This window comes from Perna viridis, chromosome 8 (genome assembly GCF_037379345.1).
Source record: "Perna viridis isolate PV_CMFRI_1.1 ecotype Kerala chromosome 8, ASM3737934v1, whole genome shotgun sequence".
NCBI lineage: Eukaryota > Metazoa > Mollusca > Bivalvia > Mytilida > Mytilidae > Perna > Perna viridis.
In genome coordinates this window covers 15,687,935-15,708,090 of record NC_142452.1, presented here as the reverse complement: position 1 = coordinate 15,708,090, position 20,156 = coordinate 15,687,935, and the positions used below count along the sequence as shown (strand labels likewise).

General features: G+C 32.1%; 1 protein-coding gene across 3 annotated transcripts in view; it reads left to right on the top strand.

Annotated features, from left to right (window-relative positions):
- The window catches only part of LOC148609498 (nitric oxide synthase, inducible-like), a 33,084-nt gene extending 14,743 nt beyond the window's left edge, over positions 1–18,341 (top strand). For all 3 annotated transcript variants that reach the window (XM_088596379.1, XM_088596378.1, XM_088596380.1), the window contains exons 6-26: positions 342–483; positions 1,418–1,557; positions 2,174–2,348; positions 3,641–3,742; positions 4,134–4,328; positions 4,981–5,072; positions 5,650–5,794; positions 6,025–6,129; positions 6,819–6,868; positions 7,431–7,689; positions 9,684–9,825; positions 10,134–10,212; positions 11,104–11,303; positions 11,693–11,859; positions 12,187–12,397; positions 13,772–13,853; positions 14,258–14,391; positions 14,747–14,904; positions 15,717–15,908; positions 16,693–16,770; positions 18,205–18,341. In XM_088596379.1, the coding sequence (XP_088452505.1) occupies positions 342–483; positions 1,418–1,557; positions 2,174–2,348; positions 3,641–3,742; positions 4,134–4,328; positions 4,981–5,072; positions 5,650–5,794; positions 6,025–6,129; positions 6,819–6,868; positions 7,431–7,689; positions 9,684–9,825; positions 10,134–10,212; positions 11,104–11,303; positions 11,693–11,859; positions 12,187–12,397; positions 13,772–13,853; positions 14,258–14,391; positions 14,747–14,904; positions 15,717–15,908; positions 16,693–16,770; positions 18,205–18,213 (2,857 nt within the window). In that variant the 3' untranslated portion in view covers positions 18,214–18,341. The remainder of the gene's footprint in view (positions 1–341; positions 484–1,417; positions 1,558–2,173; positions 2,349–3,640; positions 3,743–4,133; positions 4,329–4,980; positions 5,073–5,649; positions 5,795–6,024; positions 6,130–6,818; positions 6,869–7,430; positions 7,690–9,683; positions 9,826–10,133; positions 10,213–11,103; positions 11,304–11,692; positions 11,860–12,186; positions 12,398–13,771; positions 13,854–14,257; positions 14,392–14,746; positions 14,905–15,716; positions 15,909–16,692; positions 16,771–18,204) is intronic.
- The last annotated feature ends 1,815 nt before the right edge of the window (positions 18,342–20,156 follow it).

The following is a 20,156-nucleotide window of genomic DNA, read 5'->3' as shown; positions in this document are numbered from 1 at the left end:
AACAGAGTTAACGTTAGAGTTGTATTTTGATACGCATATTATTTTGTTTGCACCACGTGATTGAGGTTATTTCTTCATAGAGCAGGAAAAAATAATATTAATAATGTCATTCCTTAAATAAACACTTCGATTATTACGACTATAGAACATTTTTGTAAACGAATCTATCGGTTATCATTTTTAATTGAAGTGCAATTATTTTTATCTGCTCAAACTACAATAATTGGGAAAATAAAATAATTGTTGGAAGCGTTTTAATTTGTGTATTCAATTGTATTCAAATTAGACTTGTGTATGCAATAGAGTCGTAAGTATCATGTAGTCTTACTTAAACATTGAAGGTCGGCAATTACTGTTTTCCGGCAGAGAAATGACAATGATCACGACTTTAGGATATGGAATACCCAGTTGATCATGTATGCGGGATACAGGCAAGCAGACGGTATAATTATCGGGGATCCAATGAACGCACATTTTACCGAGGTTAGTTATATAAATGCTAACGACGATTAAATTGAAAGTCGATGAAAAAAAACAATTAAAAACAAAAGAGAATGAAGCAATCAGCAACACACTTGTACCGAAAGAAACACACTAAAAGTATTATAAAAACCCTCTAAATCCCATAGTGATATACTAGCGGTAAAATTGTTGAAGTAATTTTGTTTACCACGAGGTAATAAAACAAAACATTTTTGATATCTGGAATAAGTTTGGTAAGATAAAACGAAATGCTTATAAAATTGAAATTCTCTGTAATAACGTTTATCAAAGAGTTGGTTATATTTATTACAGAGCCGAGGATGGATCAGTGTCAGTTTATCATTGATATTGCACAAAATGAGATAAAATAGTTTGCCAAATATTTGTCTTCCTTTCTTAAGCAATTCACTATGAAGTTGCCCGATAGTAAATAAAATTAGCAGGGAGAGTTTAGACATGTTGAATGCCAATAGTTATATGTTGTCTAAAACATGTACATCAGCTTGGTGGTTATTTGCATCAAATGTAATACATCTAGCAACATTCATTGTATTTTAGTGCATAAGCTTTAAAATGTGGCTTGCATATGCATTTTATTCTTTATCACCGTGTCTAACCCCTAACGCCTGTTTTTCGGTTTCAGCGCCGAATTTACGGTTTTGTTAACGCCGGTAGTTGTTTATATCCGTCCATTTTAGCACCGGATGCTCATATTGCTGTTTAGATTAACTAAACAGTCATTTGTTAGAGCAATTTATTTACGCTTTTTTTTTCAGGAAATGACCCCACATTAACAAAAACGGACGTTAGAATAACCCTGAATCAAGTGTTTAAACCGTAAAACCCGCGTTAGAGGTTAAACACGGGGTTTTTCCACACACAAAAAGCTAAACATATTTTAAATTATTTACGACCGCATATATGACCTTTTTAGATTTGTATGAAAATGGGATGGAAGGGGAAATTTGGTATGTTTGATATTTTACCATTGGTAATGCAAGCAAACGGAGGTGATCCAGAATGGTTTGAATACCCCAACGAACTGGTTCTAGAGGCTGAAATAACACATCCAAGGTAAACACCCACCTCGTACCCTGTAGACTGTATAATGCTCCTTTCAACACTCTAAATCTATAATCAACACACCTTTAAAAAATAAAACAAAAATATCATAAATTTGCGGGAAGTCTTCACGAATAAGCCAAGAAGTCCGTCTGACTTTAAGCTCAACTAACAGAATTCTTATTATCAAAGAATCCTTATGATTTTACTTGAGTTAAAAAACAATGTAATCTAACTTTTCCTATAATTTACTTAATCTGTTTTGTTTTGTTTTATTTTGTTTTGCATGTATGGATTTTTTTTTTTTTTTTTTTTGTTTTGCACAATACGACAGTCAGTTACATATAAATACGTTTACTACAGATTTAGAAAGCCTAATTTCACGATTAAGTGCCTGACTCATCTTTTTATTTACCTATCATGTGTAAACGTATTGACCTCATTTTTCTTAATTTCGTCACACATAAGTATTGCTCTAGATGCTTTTAAATGATAGTAATATAATAAGAGTTATAAGTATAAACAATCAATATAAAAGTAAAAAGTTAAAGTGATTAAACAAAAAATTATTAGTACAGATAAAACACAAAACAAAAGCAAAAAATGTAAAATAACATTTCGTGTGTAGATACCCAGGAATCAAAGAACTTGGTATCCGTTGGTATTGTCTCCCAGCAGTGGCTAATATGATGTTAGACTGTGGCGGTCTACAGTTTACAGCTTGTCCATTCAGTGGCTGGTACATGGGGACAGAAGTTGGTGCCAGAGATCTGTGTGATAAGCATAGATATAACATGCTAGAGGTACGGAAAAAATGAACAACGCATGTGGAAACAATGTACATCACTCTGACTAATTCTCATTTCTACCTATTTTGCGTGCAGTTTTAAGAACAAACATTTTATATGTATGTACATTTGCCGGTTTCCGATCGTTTGAAATAAAGACATAAACGAGTACGCAGTTTAACATATTTTTAAATTGATCATCAAATTTGGAGTTTAGTGATGACAGCACGATCTGCTTTTATAAATAGAAGACTCTGCAACATGCAAATAATAGTTTGTTGACACATTATACACATGTAACCGAGTTGTTTCTATGCACTGGTTTTAAGTCAAGTCATAGTCCTTATATACATATTTATTTTATATCTATACTCGACGATCCGATACCCATTAAGTTTGCTGGTTGGCAGATTCCTTTAGACTTTATATATATATATAAATTAAGTCTAAAGAAATCTGCCAACCAGCAAATTTAATGGGTATCGGATCGTCGAGTCATGATGATGCAGTACAAACAAATAAATTATATAAGTCTAACGGATTGAACAACGATACCGATAATGATGTTTATAGACTATAATAAAATGTATAATGAGCAAAATTTTCAGTCAACAAATGACCTTCTTCAGTGCCTTGAATAAACTGAGTGTATATGAAAGTAAATGGTCTGTGATCACAACTCACTACCTAATCAGGTGAATACCTGTGACGTATAATATTTTATCGACAGTAAGAAAGATCTTGAACATTGTGTTATAGACACACGTTGTGTGTTGATCTTGAATACTGAACCATAAAACTGAAAATATTTACAAACACTGTTATAAGAAACTGTACAAAATAGGAAGAACTTAACGTATTTTGTTAATTTCGTGTGGGTGTAAAACACGGAGTTCTTTTATCCAAAATCCCTCCCGCTTCACTCTCTGTGGATATATATATATATATATAATTACTTTGTCAAATAATGAACATCTATTCACTTTCACCACTCATTCCTAACTACTTTCAAGAATTCAAACTTTCACACTGTGGCCAGCACATTCCCATACATCTCAATTTCACTCTAACTTTATCGCAACAAACAAAGACATACAATTTTGGTACTTGTCCAGAGCCAGGAGATTATGAAAACAAGAGTGGTTATAAATAAACATAACTGTCCGAATCGCTTCATTAAGATTAGCATCATGAGACACAGCTAAGGATAATATACTTCATAGATGGAGATCAAATAGATAATCAATCATATTGCAAATTTATCACTTTTGATACATAACTTTATTGCATACTGCTTATCATTGCAGAAAATAGCTGGAGCAATTGGCCTTGACACTAAAAGCAATGCCTCTCTATGGCGCGACAAAGCAGTGGTAGAAATCAACATCGCAGTTATTCACAGTTTTCGGGTATATTTTAAAAAAACAATATATTACTGCCATATAAAGGTAAAAATATCAAGGCATAAAAATAGAAAGACATTCCATAATCATTAAAAAAGAAAGACATTCCAGAATCATAAAACTTCAAGTACATGACAAAACGTGAAAATAGGAAACAAAGACTATACATACACAATGTAGATAACATAAGAATTACCTAACTTAATGCATATAAAATTAAAGATAACGAAAACAAGACCTCACCATAGGACGAAAAACTTAAATTAATTAATCAAATAGTACATATTGTCTCTAGCTTTGTTGTGCGACCATCAAATGTGGAATTTGAAAGAATGATATCATTTACAACGTCATATGCTTTTGCGACGACTTCTGATCGGTTCATTTCTTGTATAAGGCTGTAGGAGCTACCATTGTCGATCATCACAGTGCATCAGAATCTTTCATGAATTTTATGCAAAACGAATACAGACAAAGAGGAGGATGCCCAGCTGATTGGGTTTGGATTGTTCCTCCTATCAGTGGGAGTCTGATGTCTGTGTTTCACCAAGAAATGTTGTTGTTTAAATTGAAACCTTCCTACGAATACCAGGTACAAGTAAAAGCCGTAATAGTTCGGAATTCTATACTTGTTGTGATACATTAGTACATATACATGTGACTCCCGAAATCTGCCATCTATTTCTGGTAGATAGTAAATAAATGACTTTCCAACGTACATGTACCATTGATAAAATGCAAACATGTTATATTTTGGCAAACTTAATTGTCTCATTGCCTCAAAGGGGAGGGTGATTTGTTAAAAGCTTCCACTACTTTCAATTATGTTATTGATAATCTCTTGTATTCATTAATGGTAACTTTACGAACAAATCTCGGTTTTGTACATATCGTACAACTTAACAATTTTTAAACACTTGATACCAGACGCAAGATTTTTAACCTTGACGTAAAGATTCAATGTCTTTATTTTTACATTGTAATGATGAGTTTCAGTTTTTATTTCATCACCAGGTACCTGAACGAGCATGTTACTACCTTTAAAACACTATTTTTTTGTCATTAATTACAGCAATTTTTATTTAAAGAAATGCATAGTACAATTTTTACCTTTTCGTTTTTATAGTTGTATAGAAAGATTGATTCAATTATAATATTGGTAGATTTACTAGGCGTTTCACCATTTCATTTCCAAATCTAAAACAAATATTGTAACCTAAGTAAAACAAAAGTTGTCTTGGTAGGACGAAGCCTGGAGAACCTATGTATGGCGAAAGGACCAATACGTGCGTCAACCAAAACCGAGACGTAAACTGAGTTTTAAGATTCTGTCGAGGTTGGTAAAAGTTCATCGAGTCATGTGACATAATTCTAACCACACATTGGTCAATATAAATTGAATATTCCAAAATGACGATCAACGAATTGTTAAATAATTGTCATAGTGCTAGTTATATAAAAAACATGTTGGCCCTGGAAAACGAGGAAAAATGTCTGATTTAATGGAATAGAAACAAGATAGAAAAAGGAATTATAACACAGGATGATTCACCTACTGATGACAAAAATCAAATAGATGAATGAACTGTTTCGATTTTAAACCATACACTGAGAGTTGGATCGATGGAAATTGCAGGTTTAATGCAAGTACGCTATTAATCATTACATGAAATATTCCACGTGTGAATCTCATTTACGTTTGATGTGTGTGTTGTTTTTTATCATATCTTGTTCTTTGTACGTTATGTGTGTCTGTTATTTTCGTTTTGTCAGTGTTTTTGGATTCATGTTCTCTTTTATTACCGCTCCAATCCTGGTTCCCTAGATTTCCCTTTTCCAACTGAAGACAGTGTAAAGGAGTTGAGAAGATAGCTTTTATTTGTTTTCCTCCAATCTCTTTTTCATGATTTCAGTGTTATTTACCAATGGTTTAGTCTGATGAAACAAAGTATGGCACAGCGAGTAAAGTGTACAATATTGTATGCTACTGAAACAGGAAAATCAGAGATGTTTGCCAATACCCTTCATAAAATGTTCAGGCAAAACTTCAATGTTCGGGTAGGAATGAAATTGTTATATAATTTAGTTAATTGAAAATACCATTTTTTTTAAACAACAATGAATATGTAGACAAAATGTAAGGGACAATAATGAAAAAGTATTAGTTTTTTGTTTGTTCTTAGTTGATCTGTTTTACCTTAATTAAATTGCATATAGAAACATCAATGACAGGGCCGAGATCTTCTCACAATTACTCGAAGAAAGAATGCTAGAATATTACTTTACAGGTTTTGATTATGGATCATTATAATATCAAAGAACTTAAACATGAAGAGTTCATATTGTTTGTAACAAGTACATTCGGAAACGGAGATCCACCTGAGAATGGAAAGGTATTATCTTGTTTATTTTAACCTTTTTTCATTTTTAAACAACAGAAAAGGGAAACATTAGTTTATAACACTTAATGCAAATTATAAGTACAAAATGGTCATGATACAATCTGATTTGAAATACAATATAATAGGTCAGTCAGAAATCAGATTAACTTTGAAGTACTTTAAAAAAAAGTATGTGGTACATGTTAGATATGTCCAATCAACTGGTGGCATTTTGTTGTACCAAAACCAGGTTTTTCCCGTATCATGGGATACGAATTAACAGGAAAAGCATGATACTTGAGACACGAGTTTTCAAAAATGGTTTCCAGTAAGATTAACACTGTGAATGATTATAACATCTATATGAGAGTAACGTGACTAATTGATACATATCGGAAACATTAACTACTGTGAAACCTGTCTGTACTAAACATTGTATATTACATAAACCTGTCTGAGCCAGACACTTTTTAAAGTCCATATTAACAATTTGATTATAACGAGAATGTCGATGGTAAATATGTCAAAGAGACACCAATACAAACGGAATGAAAAATGTTGAATGTAGTAAAACCTTTGTGGACCAAACACTTGTCTAAACCAGACTAACTGTAAAGGTCGGAAGAGGTTTGGCTTCTAATAATAGACGGTTTTCACTGTGTAAGATTTTCATGTTCATTGAAATATTAAATCATTTGTAGACATTTGCACATGCATTAACGACAATCAAAGAATTACCAGGACGTTTAATGTAAGTCAGTTACAGCTGTATAAACATACTGAATGTTGCTATCATAGTTTTTTAAAGAAAATGATCATGGATTATTGTCAATTATTTGGTCGAATCCCTATGTATACTAATAGAGGGAATGACATGTTGTGTTTTGTTACTGTGTCTGTTCGGTAGACTTTCTTCTTGTTGTTTCATAAGTATACTCTACTGTTGTATAGTTAAACCGTAGACCATGATTAAGATGAACATTATTTTCATGATCCAAGCTTAAGGACAAACACTAAACCATGAACACTGACAAATCACAAAGGTAACACTTTCGTAAAATAATACACACAGAAACTGGAAAAATGAATGAGAAACCCGAACTCCACTAAACAATTGGAGTATGGACAAGATAAACCGGTAGAATAAGCAAACATTACTTTCCAGAAACAAACACTGACTTGCTCAAGTAACGACAAGTTCTAGTATAATGAAATAAAGAAACTGTTACAAGTAGTATTTATTGCGAAAACGAATAGCAGCTTTATTTCCCTAGTTTGCCCTTGTATTATAATTAAATCACTGCATATTAAAGTGGAAAATATGACAATGACAACCACAGCAGATTTTCGAGTCGACAGTCAAACAGATATTTGCCACAGTCACTCGGTCATATCAAGTTCAGTGTGTTTGGATTAGGATCTAGAGCCTACCCAAAGTTTTGCGCCTTCAGCCAATTAATAGATAAAACAATAGAATCACTTGGTGCAACACGAATATATAGCTTGGGAGAGGGCGATGAATTATGTGGACAGGAAGAGTCATTTCGCCATTGGGCAAAAAAGGTTTATCAGGTAAGGTGAAATATAGTTTTGGATGAGCATTTACTTGAGTGAAATCAAGTAACACCTTTGATAAATCAAGTTATCAATGTTTGACACAGATTTTATTGATAAACACAATATTACTACCTCTGAAGAGAAAAGACAGAAATAAATAAAACAACCAATAATAAATAATATCCCTCTGATTTGTATGTGAAATAAACACATATTCAATACTGAGCTGAGAAACTGTTTTATTTCTCGATTATATGCTTTGAAACTCTTTAACGGGCGAATCTTTAGTAGACATCGCCAACAAAAAGCAGTTCCTTAAGTATTACATGTTCTGATATGGTAATGGCAGATATATAACATTGTTTTTGGAGATTATCTGCATCTGATATAATCAAAACAATACTATATCACTTGGTGCATACTTCATTTGTTTAATCTTCCAATAAGGAAAATAACGATATTTGAAAATATATCTGAATTTGAACATCAGAATTCAGAAGATTTTCATACAATGTTTTATTCGGTTTAGCAGGCTGTCCTCATTAAGTCACCTTTCACTTTATATATGTAATCTGTGATTGAAATTTAAGATATCTTTATAAATAATGGTGCCTCATAACAAGGAACAGTCCTTTGTATAATTTGTTATTTCCGTTTTAAATATTTAGGCCGGAAATTCTTTAACATTTATTTCATATTTTTATAAACCACCAATTGTTAATTTATATATGAAGTACGAACCTTTATCAGTATTAAAAAAATAGGAAGACACTGATCACAATAATGGCCTACAGTTCCAACATTTTACCAACGCAATATTTATGTAGTTCTCTTTTATATTTTTAATGCAGTACAGTGTAGTAAATTGATTCGATTATTTTATCACGTTATTTACTTCGATAATACATTCATGTGTGATTTCTTTTATATGTCATTTTTAACTCGCTATGTCTTTACAATTTAGTAGCTTCAATATGTAATACACTGGTATTTTATTACATATTAATAAGTCGGTGCGTAATTCTCGAAAGGCAGAGACTGTTAACTCTACCAGTGTTTTTGTCTATACCCCCAATTTTTAGTGGAGTCCATGTATGTGGTTTTTTTCAGTTTGAAAATAGTTTTTTTAGGAGGAGTCCATGTGTCTCCTTGAATACCAGCTGCTCCGGTGGTGTAATATTCATTTGGCAGATTTGTTTTGGCCTTGACTTGGTAATGGATCGGATAAGTGTTCTGTTATTTTGTTGTTTCCATTTTTTGTAGTTATACTCCCATTTCTAAGGTGCGCCCATCTGCCCCATGGAAACTGATTTGTTCAACGTATCAGAGTTTTTCCTATCCCCTTTCTTCCTCACTGGACTTTACTTTTTATGAGCTACTCGGTGGGTGTTTCTAGAACAGCAGAGGACGCTTACTCCATGCTCCAAGTTTTTAGTGGAGTCCAGGTTGTTCATTTACTTTTGTTACTATGTATGTATGTATTATTTTGGTTATTTTATGTTCTTTGTTGTATGCGTCTGTTTCCCAGGACCGAATTCTATCCACGGATTACATTCTTTCTTAATTTCCGCTAGAATATTGGTTCCCTTGATTACTCTTTTAGCGGAGTCCATATGTCTTTTTTTCTGTAGTTACAATGTACAAGTATACTTTTGGTTTATTTAAGTAGATTTTATATGTTGCTTTTATTTTTATTAGTTAGTGTGTATATTATTATTTTGTAAATTTGTGGCGTTTTGTTATTCTTCGTCCGTGGATTGTGGATAAGATGTTCTATGTTCATATCATGTGCTTCCTTCTTATTCCAAAGACAATTCACGAATCGAGTGTGATAAATAACTTGCCGAGACTGTCAGGTTATATGTATTGATAATAAAAGACATCAAATTATAAAAAAGAAAAAAATGGGACAATATGCAACTTAATTAAGATATGCGAATGATTAAGAAAGTTATTTCTGTGTGTCAAAGAAAGTGATAATATTTCCTTGATTGATTTATGCTTAACAGGTCGCATGCAGTTTTTTTAATATTGGAGGCAAGCATGGAATTTATAATGTATCAGAGGTGTTGGAAAGAGCAGATACGAGCTGGAGCCAAGGAAAATACAGACTGGTTGAAGCAGTGAATACACAAGTACCATCTCACGAAGGTAACTTAACGAACGATAAGATAGGATAATTTTATAATGTTCATTTGGATTGTTTTGCTGTAGTAAATATTTAGAGATTTCTTATGGTGTTCATCCGAATTAAGCAAAAACCATGTGGCTGATCTCATGTGAATTTACTGTGAATCGAGCTTTTACATAAATTTCAAATAACATGAAATTCAGGTAAGATAATTCACGTGAAAAGCATGTTAATATAGGATAATTTTTTACCCATTGTAAAATATATTCAGTGTCAATTGTCATGTTCTAATGTTAACGTGGATCCTTCCTTCTTTAATATATCAAAGAGCTTAGCAGATTATTCAGAAAGCAAGTGTTCCCATGTAAGCTGAAAGACAGAAAACGACTTAGTTTAAGAGGATCCAGGTAAATATAGGTTTTTTGGTTTTTTTTTGTTTTTTTTTTTTGTCATGAATACTCGAACAGAAAATGATATACAAAATATGGATTTAGTGGAGTAGTGAAGCATCAGTCTTGTTTTAGGCAGCACATTTACAATTGTGTACATAAAAAATTAAATACAGTTTGTATAGTGTAAAAGTCGACTGATTGATGTTCTTCTTTTAATTGTTTATTTCTTCAATATCAATCAGTTAAAAATCAAAAATATCAAGTAAGAAATATACTAGGCTAGTCTTCGATTGCTATTCTATTCTATAACAGTCTATAAAAGTAGACTTAACATATTCGGATTTATGTCGTATCAGCGTGAAAATGGGATTCGGTATCAAGAATTCATTGCTCAGTTGGTGTTTTTTGGTTTGTTATATTTTTGCACTGATGAAATATATATCTTTACAAGAGTCATTAAGTGGAAGTTTATACTATAATTGATATTGAAACGATGACAATAATCTTTAGCAGTTTTGGTTGCTGTCATGAGTTGCTGACTGCAACATTGACATTTTGAATTTATGGGTTCATTATGGGAGTTAGTTAAGAAAGGGTGTCACTTTATGCTGCATTCCTTATTTTAATAATTAGTTTTAGTGTTTGTGTTTGGAGAGGAAACATCTTTGTTTATCATAATGTAACGCTAAATTTGCCTAAATTGTTGTAGAACTTGGATAACCAAAAGTATTGAAATTTGACCGAATTTACACTGTAACAGTTGGACATTAATCTTGTTTTAATAATCCGTTTAAAAAGAAATAGCTAAGAAATACTCGATTATTTGAGCTATATTTCATGTCTATATACGACCATGTTCTATGATGAAATATTCTTTAGTATGACACATATCAAATATATTTTCAGCCATCAAACGATACTAGCAAAGATCGATATCAGAAGGTTTGCTGAACTATTGCAGTTTAGTCCAGGAGATCACGTGTTACTGTATCCAGAGAACACTAAAAAACAAGTACAACAACTTATTGCCTCTTTAAAGGATGTTCCCTCTGAAAACACACCTATAACTATAGAAAGGCGGACTCAGTGTCATGGATCTACTGCAGGTAACTTCAGTAAATATTCATTAAACTTTCATTAATTATAACTTAAATATATTTGGTTGTCTTTTTTAGTTTTGTTGATCAATATCTACTGTTTAGCATACGAATTTACAATTTGTGTAAGCTGCTTTGTTATATATAACTATTAAAAAAATGCAGTGTATTTCTATATGCCATAATAGATATTGCGTAAATCAATTAGATTTTGTTTATATTCAAAATCCGATACCATAATAAAAATCGTTGCTTCTGCCTCTATATTCAAACTTAAATTTTGATTCCTTCATTAACAATAATTATTTTTATATTTTGTTCTTAGTGTGTAGTAGTTTGAATCATAAGGTTACTATATACATGTGGAAAAATAACGAGTAGTCAATACATTTCTATAGTAATCAGTGAATGGAAGGTTTACAATCGACTACCAATTGATACATTGGAGGAGATTCTGTCAAAATATCTAGACATCGCAACACCGCCCACTCAAGATTTTCTCAACGTCTTGTCTAATCTAGCAGAAACATCAGAGGACAAATTCAAGATTAAAAGACTTGTAAATGTAAGTTAATCCTCTAAATAATTCAAAGTGATATACATCCTCACTCTACAATTGACATTTTACTGATTGCAGCTATGTATATAATTAATATACAAATAAAAAATGCCCTTATATACATAGTGTATTAAAGCTTTGGGACATTGTTGTTTATTATTTCAAATCGTTTACTTTTCGGGGATGGATAAGATCAGGTTTGCACATTCTTCTCGTTAATGTAGGATTGAATATCTCTGTGTCTTTTTCAAAGAAAAATCGTCTGCGAATGTTTTGCTATTGTCAATGTCGTAAACAAGCTTCACGCTTATGATTTTACATGTGCCATTGTAGAATTCAAGAGCTTATAACGACTGGAAGAGCCATGGAATGCCAAATATTTGTGAGGTCATACGTATGTTTCCATCCTTACATGTATCTCCTGCTTTCTTACTGACACAACTTCCGCTACTACAGCCAAGATATTACAGTATTAGTTCATCCTTACATGCTTGTCCCGGTGAAATACATGTAACAGCTGAAGTAGTGGAATATCAGACACCGGGTAATAATAATCTTCCAGAAATTAGGATCGGTTATTAATTCTCTAAACTTACATGTAATACTTAAACAATGCCTATAAACTTTACTTTTTTATTGGCTTGTTAATAATGAAGATATTCAAGAAAAGTTACTTCGCATGATACAATCCCAAATAAAGTTTCGTTGAAGAAAGGGAAGTAAAGGAAACTAGGATTTAAACGGCAATCAACGAAATTGTATCAAAAGAAGAAAATAAACATGAAATTAAAACACACATGACAAAGAACATTAAATAGCCATACTAACACGTGTAATGAAACTAAAGTAACTAAGCAACCCAGACTCAAAAAAAACGGAAAAATGGACCACGGCAGCTGCACCGGTAGGGAAACTCCTCCGTTGTATTGAAAGTGTATGGTAAATGGTTAACTTCAATATCCACCAGAGCTCGAGATATATGTGACTACAGAAATAGCTTGTTCTGTATCATGTTTGGACCTACATAACACAATTAGCAACAGTGGTCATCTCAGCACTAAGATAGAAGGGACGTTTTTAATGTTGATAGATTTTCCTTACCTATGCAGCAACGCTACGCTTAGACCAAGTACTAACTACTTTGATTTCCTTTAACAATATATATATATATATCTCCGTTAATCTCCTGAATCTGGGGTATAAGGAAATGCGTTTCAAAAGGTCTTACCAAATATTTTAAGACATTATTCTTTTGTCGAAAAATGCTCACATTCCCCTAAAATAAAGATGATTGTTTTTTTTTATTTTTATTTATTTATTTCAATTTATTATTTTTATCTTTATTTTTTTTATTCATTTTGTTTGCAAATTGTTCTTTGCGTAGATGTGACCGCTGATTTACCGATTATTGCGCAATAGCATGCAAAAAGTATTCAATCATCAACGGTATATTCACGTCGCAATGTAAGAGGAAGGTATAGCACGCTGTAAAACATAAATTTAAACCACCATTTTGTTTGAAATGCCAGTACCACTTAAATCAGGACCATTGCGGTACCAGCTGTTTCTGTGGTGTAATATCGATTTTGCTAGATTTCCTTTGGACTTCCATTGACTTTGGATCGAAGTAGTATATGGTAATTTTGTAACACCCACCGAGTTGATCACGTCCGGAATATATGGAAAAAGAAGATAAACTATGATACAGTGAATAAATTGGTCTCATGGTGCAGATAAATACACCATAAAGATCATGATGACGACCACAATTTTTTGTGGTGATCACAATAATCCTATATAATTCTACCTCTACGCTTCAAAACAAATATTGATGTTTTAGCAATCTAAGCAAATTAACAATTTATTGGCATTTCACATGCAATCTTTGTTTATTTTTGTATGTGTAAACTTGTTTCAGACGGTACAAAGCACAAAGGTGTTTGCAGTAATTGGCTGAACGAATTACCATTAGGTGAAACAGTTATGTGTTCAGTGCGGAGGTAAGTTAAACCAACAGTTTGGCTTTTAGGGAAATATTGACAGATTGTGTTCTATAGGCAATGTTTACATCAGCTTAGTAACAAAGGTGACCACAGTGAAATATAACGCTAAACATCGAATTTCAGGAGACAAACTAATCTGAAAAAATATACTTGGACGAAAAAAGGTTACTCCTCACATGAACACCAAAAACTGACTGAATAAAATGTGTTAGGTGGCAGGTAACGTACAATTGATGTACGAAATGGATCAAATCACATTTATAGCAAATACATGAACTCAAAATGCTTTTCTAACTTACAGAAACACTTATTGTATTGATACAAAATACATTTTAGAACTGGTAATTTTACTTAGAAACTTTTAATTATGTTTTAAACCTTTATGAATCATCTTATGACAGAGCACCGCTGTTTCACTTACCGAAGTTCCAGTCTGTTCCGATACTTATGGTTGGTCCTGGTACGGGAATAGCACCGTTTAGAGGTTTCTGGATGCAAAGAAAATATGACACCAAATGTCTGTCTTCAACCAGAGGTTTGTCATCACAATTTGATTCAATACATCATGTTTAAGTTTTCATGAAGAAATACGTGCATTTTCTGGCATTTTATTGCGTTTCTTTTGTGTTAATGTGTGTAAAGATATAAAATGAAATTAAACTACAGGGATTTGCTTCCCTATTTCCCTTTTGCATGAATTTCCTATACTGAAAAATACTTTATGATACTTCTGACATTGGTTTTTAACGCTTAATTTGAATGAAGCTATAGTCGTTTGTGAAACCGCGAAAATTGATACACGTGAATGTGTTCATTTGACAGAATCATCGAAAATTTGCAACCGTAAAAATCATTTTCGTCTACAGTATATTTGTAAGCTTTTCTTAAAGATTTACTCCGAGAAAACTTCGGCGAAATGATTCTCTACTTTGGATGCCGTAATGCCACCAGTGACAATATCTTCAGAGAAGAACTGATGCTTTGCCAAAAAGACCAAATTTTGACAAAGTGTTTCTTTGCATTCTCCCGAGAACCAGGAATCAAGAAAGTCAGTATAAATTATTATTGTTTTGCATAAAAACAACAAAACATTTAGCTTGTCGATAGCTGAGCCCATTTAATTCACCATAAGTATACAACTTAGTAACATTTAAATTTCGTTACTTGGGCATTGCAATAAGAGATAATGTGCACAGAACCGAGGCTGTCACATTTTAGAGATAACTCATTACAAATTCAAGCTCACGTCATTATACTAACACAAAGCTGGTCATATTCGATAGATCAAATATCCTCGCTTGTACATGTCAGGAATATGAGGGTCCACTTTATTCTAATATCCAAGACAAAAAAAACAAGTGTTTAATATAACGAGAATAGGTATGGTGAATATGTCAAAGAGAAAACATCCAAACGGGAGGAATATGTCAGCCAAAAGCCCCCATTGGTCTTAAATGAACAACGAGAAAACCTACATACCACAGGGCAGTCTGCAGTCGGCCCCAAAACATCATTATACGCAGGTACAGCGCAATAGTTGTCCCTTTATACTCAGGTAACATAAACTGCATGTGAGTCAAACGTATTCGGTCGAATTCTATGTGTTCAAAGACATTAGATAAAAAAAAACAAACAAATTTTCTAAACTCATCTAAACTGATATAGCTCTCGCAGTTTCAACTGACACTTTAAACACATTTTTAACCGAGTCTTTTGACTGAGTATTCACTCTAATATGAAATCCAATCTCAACTTAAGGTCAATCAAATTGTTTTGAAGAAGCAAATACATTCGAAATATAGTGTTACTATAAGTCCGTCTTCAAAATAAAAACAGTTGGGTTATTTTTTATTCTTCTAGACCTACGTCCAGGATCTTATTAGCAAAAATGGGAGAGATGTTTATAAGAAACTGATCAAAGAAAATGGACATTTGTATATCTGTGGCAATGTGCAGATGGCCTCCGATGTAAAACTATCACTGCGAAACCTAATCATGTCATTCGGTAGGAAATCGCAAAAGCAGGCTGATGACTACATTGACAAAATGAAGGTATTTGAATGATTAAATTCTGTTTAAGATTTTATGCACGATTAAGTGAATAAATGTGTGTTTTGACCTTTCAACAGGTTACATTCAAAAAGATTAAAACGTTAGCATCACGATTTGTGATTGGTATTCGGTAAACAATTAATCTGATTACATGAGGCCAATGTTCATCGTTTAGAATTTTTCATGTAAAAACAGTTTCAATTGAACGATTAAAATTCTTCTGCCGCATTTCTGTGCATCTATGGTGAATAGTAATATATTTGAATCCTCCTACTTAAAAAATGCTCTTAAAAACTATTTGTGGTTAGTTGTCTTATTTTATGCCGTCCTTGTTTTGTAATTTTGACATGCAGGGGTTTAGACATATCACAACATTGTAGATATTTCAATTCTAATTGTGAAGCATCATCTGCAACAACTTAAGAGATTTTAAAGTAAAAGAAGAATAACACAAAAAGCTAAAGTCTGTTACTGTGTGGCACCTTTGTTTATATTTCAGTATAATTTGAAGGTCACTCATTATCTGTATCCTGTTTGTTGTCTCTGTCTGGATATATTTACTTTGCAAAAAGGAGGATAAACAAGAATTCCCATCTTTTCATATTTCTTTAAAAATATATTTCTCATCCACTCCTGGATGTAGCATGATATAAAGGTTATCTAGATCATTAAAGCAGATAAATTTTAAATTGCCAGGTTTTAATGAACATGAACCAACAATCTTGTGAGTAGTATCACTCGTTGGTTATACTACATTTGACATGTTTCTTGGATTATATTTTAGGAAGAAAATCGTTTACATGAAGATATCTTTGGAGTCGCAGTAAAGAAACAAAACAAAAAAGATCCAAAGCATTTTAAGGTAGTTTTTTTTTCAATTTAATACTTATAATTTCTGAAATCAGTATTCAAAAACAAAAAGACGTACATTTAATTTCAATAGTTAGTCCGAATTACATTGAAATTCAAGATCAACGATTTGTCTAAATTTTATATTTCTATAGGATAGACCTGACTTGAACGTATCGTAAATAGATATTAGTACTTAATGCAAACACTGATTAGAAACTTCAATTTTGTTGTTCTTAATTGCGAAGACTAGATTATTAATTCTTGTATTAAAAAAAACAATGAAGTTAAAGGATGCGTGGCAATTAATTTCTCAGATACATAAACAGGTTTACGTTTTCTGAGTTTGCTCTGAAATATGTTTTCAAATTTCGCATAATTTGAGATATAATCTTAAGTTTGTAATCTAGATATTTTTCGTAAGTCTTCCAGAGTTGCATACGTTTCATATTAAGATCCCTAGAGTGCCTTTTATATATGTATGATGAAGTATTAAACATGTCCTAATAATATCAGGGACGTGAAAAAGAAAAACACTTGACATCAAAATCTTAAGGACTTTTGTAGTGGGTTTTTCTAAGTTTTGTGTAGTGGGTGTTTCTAAGTTTTTTGTAGTGGGTATTTCTACGTTTTTTTTTTTTTTTGTTTTTTTTTTTTTGTTTTTTTTTTTTCTAGTAGGTGTTTCTAAGTTTTTTGTAGTGGGTATTTCTACGTTGTTTTTTGTTTTGTTTTGTTTTTTGTTTTTTTTTTTCTAGTAGGTGTTTCTAAGTTTTTTGTAGTGGGTGTTTCTAAGACTTTTGAAGTAGGTGTTTCTAAGTTTTTTGTAGTGGATGTTTCTAAGACTTTTGAAGTGGGTGTTTCTAAGAGTTTTGTAGTGGGTGTTTCTAAGTTTTGTGGTGTGTATTTCTAAGACTTTTGAAGTGGGTGTTTCTAAGAGTTTTGTAGTGGGTGTTTCTAAGTTTTGTGTAGTGGGTATTTCTATGTTGTTTTTTTTTTTTTTTTTTTCTAGTAGGTGTTTCTAAGTTTTTTGTAGTGGGTATTTCTACGTTGTTTTTTTTTTTTTTGTTTTGTTTTTTGTTTTTTTTTTCTAGTAGGTGTTTCTAAGTTTTTTGTAGTGGGTGTTTCTAAGACTTTTGAAGTAGGTGTTTCTAAGTTTTTTGTAGTGGATGTTTCTAAGACTTTTGAAGTGGGTGTTTCTAAGAGTTTTGTAGTGGGTGTTTCTAAGTTTTGTGGTGTGTATTTCTAAGTTTTTTGTAGTGGGTGTTTCTAAGTTTTGTTTCTAATTAATGCAGCTACAAAATGATACATTAAATTATTTCCACCTTTTAACAGAATATTGAGATTTTAACAACTACACTTCCGCGGTATTAAAACACTGCAAAAAAGTAATTGTATAGATATGTGTACATGAAGAAAATTAATATTCTTTCAAAAATTATATTTTCAGAGAGAGTAGTTTTCAACTTTATCAAAGGACATTTGAGGAAGGCACTACATGCGTTATAATTTATTTGTATTTTTGTTATAATTGAAACCCAAAAATGTAACCCAAAAATAATAACTGAAAATAAAATTTGTCATTTGTTTCATGTCTAGCCAATGTATGATACAGGTTTTTGTACATAATAACTGCTTTGGAGCATTTCTCGTTGAATAGTTGCCCTACATGTGATATACATTTATGTATTGATCTAAACAAGCCTTTCACAGGAAAAAATGTAACCAATGATTATTGCACCCACAGGAATCCGGACAAGGTTTCTGTTATATTTATGAACTAGGTTTCAGACACTAAGTCCGTGAACAAACACATATTTCATTCATACATCTGTATTCCTTACATGAAGGAGATTGCTTATAAAGTACCAGAATATAACGAACTCATAGGAACGAGAGAAACCGCATTCAAAACAGCTTTATATGTAAAACCTATGTGAGGAGTTTTAGATCTTTTAAAACAAAAGTTATTACCGTTATTATATATTTTTAGTACAAAGAGATTTATTGGAATTTTGGTAAAACATAACAAATTGTTAAAATAAATTTAAGTTTTATCTTTTAAGTCTTGTGTGTTGTATAATATCCTTTTAACACAATTAATTCTGTTTTGTCAGCAAATACACAAAAACCAATGATATTGAGTAATTCAGTGAACTATCACAGCAGACACTAGATCCTCTACTAACATATAGTTTTGGCAAAAACATCCTGAAGTTTTCGATTTCCACAAAATAACTTACTTAGCCGTAAGTGGTATTGGTCGTCATTACCCATTGGTAACATCGGTGTAAATGGAGTGTGTTTCCATCATTAACCGTAATTATTGTCTCTCAAGTAAATATTATTGTCATCGATTCAACCAATTTAGAAGAAAAAATATACTTTGGGTTTGTTGTCCTCGAGCGTGTCAATACTTTGGTCAAATGTGTGGTGCAAACGAATTCATATAGCTAAGTTTTGACTTCCTGCATTCATTTTTTTAATAAGATCGATTCGTACTCGGATTTCTAAAGCAGGATCTGTGACAGTTAAAACAGATGTTGTTTGGACCAATATCAAAACTTTATGTCTATTATAGTATACATGTAACTTTTTTATTCGGTTATCCGTTTTTATGTAACTCAAAGATTTGATAGACAAAACAAGTGTAAATAACAGAGTATTCGATCAAGTCTATATGTCCTCGTGTTACGTACCGTTCGTGTACCCAAATAAAACGAAAACCATATCTTTCATTTATAGATCCAAGTTTCCTGGTAACTGTTTTACGTTAGTGGCAAATTAAACATTGATATTATCACTTGTGTGATCTAACTCAATCACCTTTCTGGCTACGCCGTATCAAAGCAAAATATAAACTAAACCCAGTTTCACCCAAGACGTTCATAATTTTGACTGAACAATTAAGTAGCTGTCTTTGTAAGAATCATGCAAAATCTGAAAAATGTGATACACCCCACAAAAGGCTACATATTTTTATTTTTGTAATTAGGTTGTTTTATGGGTCTATACTATGAAATGTGTAATTATTCATTCAAATCTGCCTGCTCTTAGGAGATAATCCACATTGAAAATCCAGTAGATTCTATTGTATTTGAGTGCCATTCACAGAGTTATCTCCCTTAATTTTGAATTTTAAGTGCATTCTATATAATTTTTATCTCCTAAGAGCACGGGTTATATGAAAAACCACATGTCAATTTCTGTTTACTATGACCTTTCAAACAAAATATCAAAAATAAAAATATGTAGGCTTTTTACCAATGAATCACATTTTGCATGATCCTTAGCTGGAGTCCTACTTGATGTTGATAATGAATTGAGGTAAACGATTCTTATGTTAAACAACGTGGATATTATATTATTGAAAGATTGTCTACAAGAAAGGGAAAAATGTGG